Source organism: Camellia sinensis, chromosome 14 (genome assembly GCF_055761805.1).
Source record: "Camellia sinensis isolate YWXY chromosome 14, ASM5576180v1, whole genome shotgun sequence".
NCBI classification, from domain to species: Eukaryota; Viridiplantae; Streptophyta; class Magnoliopsida; order Ericales; family Theaceae; genus Camellia; species Camellia sinensis.
In genome coordinates this window covers 128,537,719-128,540,492 of record NC_138974.1, presented here as the reverse complement: position 1 = coordinate 128,540,492, position 2,774 = coordinate 128,537,719, and the positions used below count along the sequence as shown (strand labels likewise).

Genomic DNA, 2,774 nt, shown 5'->3' with positions numbered 1-2,774 from the left:
CGATGTAGGCCTCCATTGTTCGGCCCAAGAGAGGAGCGAACATTTTTGTAACCATCCGCTGAAAGGTTGCTCCGGCGTTCTTTAGTCCGAACGGCATGACTTTGTAACAATATAATCCTCTAAGGGTGGTGAACGATGTAATCTCTCTGTCCGGTTTATACATGGCTATCTGGTGGTAGCCGCGATTAGCGTCCAGGAAGCTAAACCTCTAATGGCCAGCGATCAAGTCCACCAGCTGGTCAATCCGTGGAAGGGGAAAGCTATCCTTAGGACAAGCCCAGTTGACAGTCTTGTAGTCAACGCAGACTCGCCACTTGCCATTTTTCTTGGGAACAACCACCGTATTGGATATCCACCGAGGGCATTGCACTTCTTCTATAGCCCCGGCTTCCAATAAGTTCTTCACTTCTTCCGCCACCACTTCAGCATGGTGCAGGGCTGAACGGCGCGTCCTTTGAATGACTGGCCGTGCGTTGGGGAAAACATTCAACTGATGACAGATGAAGCTCGGGTCGACGCCAGGCATGTCGTAAGGCGTCCAGGCAAAAGCCTCCAAATTGGAAACCAAAAAGTTGACATAATCCGCTTGCTCGGCGCTAGACAAAGATGATCCCAAGAGGAAGAATTTAGTTGGATCGTTTTCGTCAAAGTGCACTTCCACCAAATCTTCGACCGATTTTTCCTCGACCTTCCTTCCCACGTCTTCAAGGACCTCTTTTTCCTCGGGCCCCTCGATCATTTGGACAAACCCTTTGGCTGCTTGGCTGCCATTTACCGCAATGAAGCATTGTTTTGCCATCACCTGGTCTCCCCAAACTTCCTCTATTTGCCCGCTCGACGCCGGAAAGCACATGACTTGGTGGAAGGTCGAGGCAATCGCTTGCATGGCGTGCAGCTAGCCCCTACCTAAGATCAAGTTGTAGGTGGATGGAACTTTGAGCACCCAGAACTCCACTTGCTTTACTATCGAACCCGCTTTGATCGGCAAAATAATCTTTCCGATTGGCCACTCCGGCTGTGAGTTGAAGCCGACCAAAGGAGATGTCGCGGGGGCCAAGTCCTTGTCTTCTAACTTCATCTGTTTGAACGCGTCATAATACATGATTTCGACCGAACTCCCCTGGTCGATCAAGATTCTCTTGATATCAAAGTCCTTGACCCGAAGAGTGACTACTAAGGCATCATTGTGCGGCATCTGAACTCTTTCGAAGTCCTTGGTTGAGAATGAAAGGATGTCCCTTTCTTCGGTCTTTCCTTTCTTCACAGCGGGCTGAACAGAGAGCACTTCCCTCATGTGCTCGGCCTTCTTGATCATCCCCCTCAGCTCGCAAACCCTGGCCGGTTCAATGATTCCGTGGATGATGTTGATTACACCTTGCAGGGACGCTTCTAGGGCGGCCAGGCCGTTTGGCTCGACTTGGTCTGCTGGCGTGGCCTTGATGCCCCCATCTATGTATCGGTCAAGATGCCCCGCCGCCACCAACTCCTCTAAGTGTTGCTTGAGCGGCAGGCAGTCCTCTGTTCGGTGCCCCCGTTCTTCATGAAAGGTGCAGCGATATTTTGAATTGAAGCCTCTCTGGGCACTCCCCAACTTGGCCGGCCAACGGACGAAGGGTTCGCTTCGAATCTCGCTCAAAATGCGGTAGATGGGGATTTTAAACACCGTGGTGATCCCGGTCCGCGCCTTCAATTTTCTTTTGGCATCCTCCGCTGCATCACGGAGAGGGTCTGCCCGGTCGTTTCGGCGGCCCTTGTTTCTGTCATCACGGTTTGGACCATGGCGCTGGTCTTTCGACCGGTTGTTTGGGCAGCTATCCTCCTGCCCAACCGAGTGAACCTTCCCCGCGACCCTCCTGTCCGCCGCGACCGGATTAACCTTCTTGGTCGCGGAGGCGGTATCATCCTCCACACGAATGTGCTCATTGATCCGCTGCATCAATGACTCCATGGTTGTAGGTTGATGCATCGTGAGCGAATCTCGCAGCCTATGTCCGATTGGGAGGCCCCGTTTGTACTGAGTGATCGCCAGATTGGTGGGGCAGTCGAGGATCTCATTGTAAGTTTCCCAGTATTTCGCATTGTATGCCTTCAACGAACACCCAGACTCCATCTTGACGCCCAGGAGATGGTCGACCTCCTTCGGCGTTCGTGTGCTAGTTTTGAATTTGGTGACGAAGGCTTCCGCTAGCTGCTGCCACCCCTCTATACTCCCCTCCGGGAGCCTTTCAAACCACTTCAGACCCAATTCTCCCAAGCTTGCTGGGAATATGAGACACATCAGAGCATCGTTGCGCCGGTGGCCAGCCATCACCTGCCGATAATGACTCACGTGCATGTACGGATCCGTTTTGCCGTCGTACAAAGTGAACTTTGGCTGGTGGAATCCGGCAGGGAGTGGCGTACTCTCAATCTCTGGAGACAGCGGCGTCGCTGTAAGTCGCGCCAGCTCTTTGTCCTCCAGCGCAGGGGCCATCACTTTGGGGGCCGACATCGCCACTTCCTCACTGTGACGCACTGGAGCGCTTAACCTCTGCAGTGTCGGCACTCTTCGAGCCTTCCGACAGCACGCCCTCTCTTCCAATACATCCCTCAAGTCCCTGGAACGTGTGGAGAAAGAGGATCTCGACGTCGGCGTCGGGCGTGAGGGGCGGTATGTGTTGTCGCGAGAGAGGGACCTACCCTCCCCTTGGCTGGAGCCTCCAACCCCATAGTTCTTGGTGATGGAGAGAGAGTGGGTCCTCCCCTGGCGGCGACAGCTCCAACGAGGGGACAGG

The 2,774-nt window shown here is 53.9% G+C and overlaps 1 protein-coding gene across 1 annotated transcript; it reads right to left on the bottom strand.

Annotated features, from left to right (window-relative positions):
• Positions 1-895: 895 nt before the first annotated feature.
• On the bottom strand, positions 896-1,948 carry LOC145807290 (uncharacterized). Its single transcript, XM_082905253.1, has one exon. It carries the CDS (start codon positions 1,946-1,948, stop codon positions 896-898), a length of 1,053 nt encoding a protein of 350 aa, XP_082761379.1.
• Between the last annotated feature and the right edge of the window lie 826 nt (positions 1,949-2,774).

Excerpts from the sequence above, each read along its gene's own strand:
- LOC145807290 (XM_082905253.1), bottom strand. The coding sequence starts at position 1,948 with ATGGAGTCATTGATGCAGCGGATCAATGAGCACATTCGTGTGGAGGAT.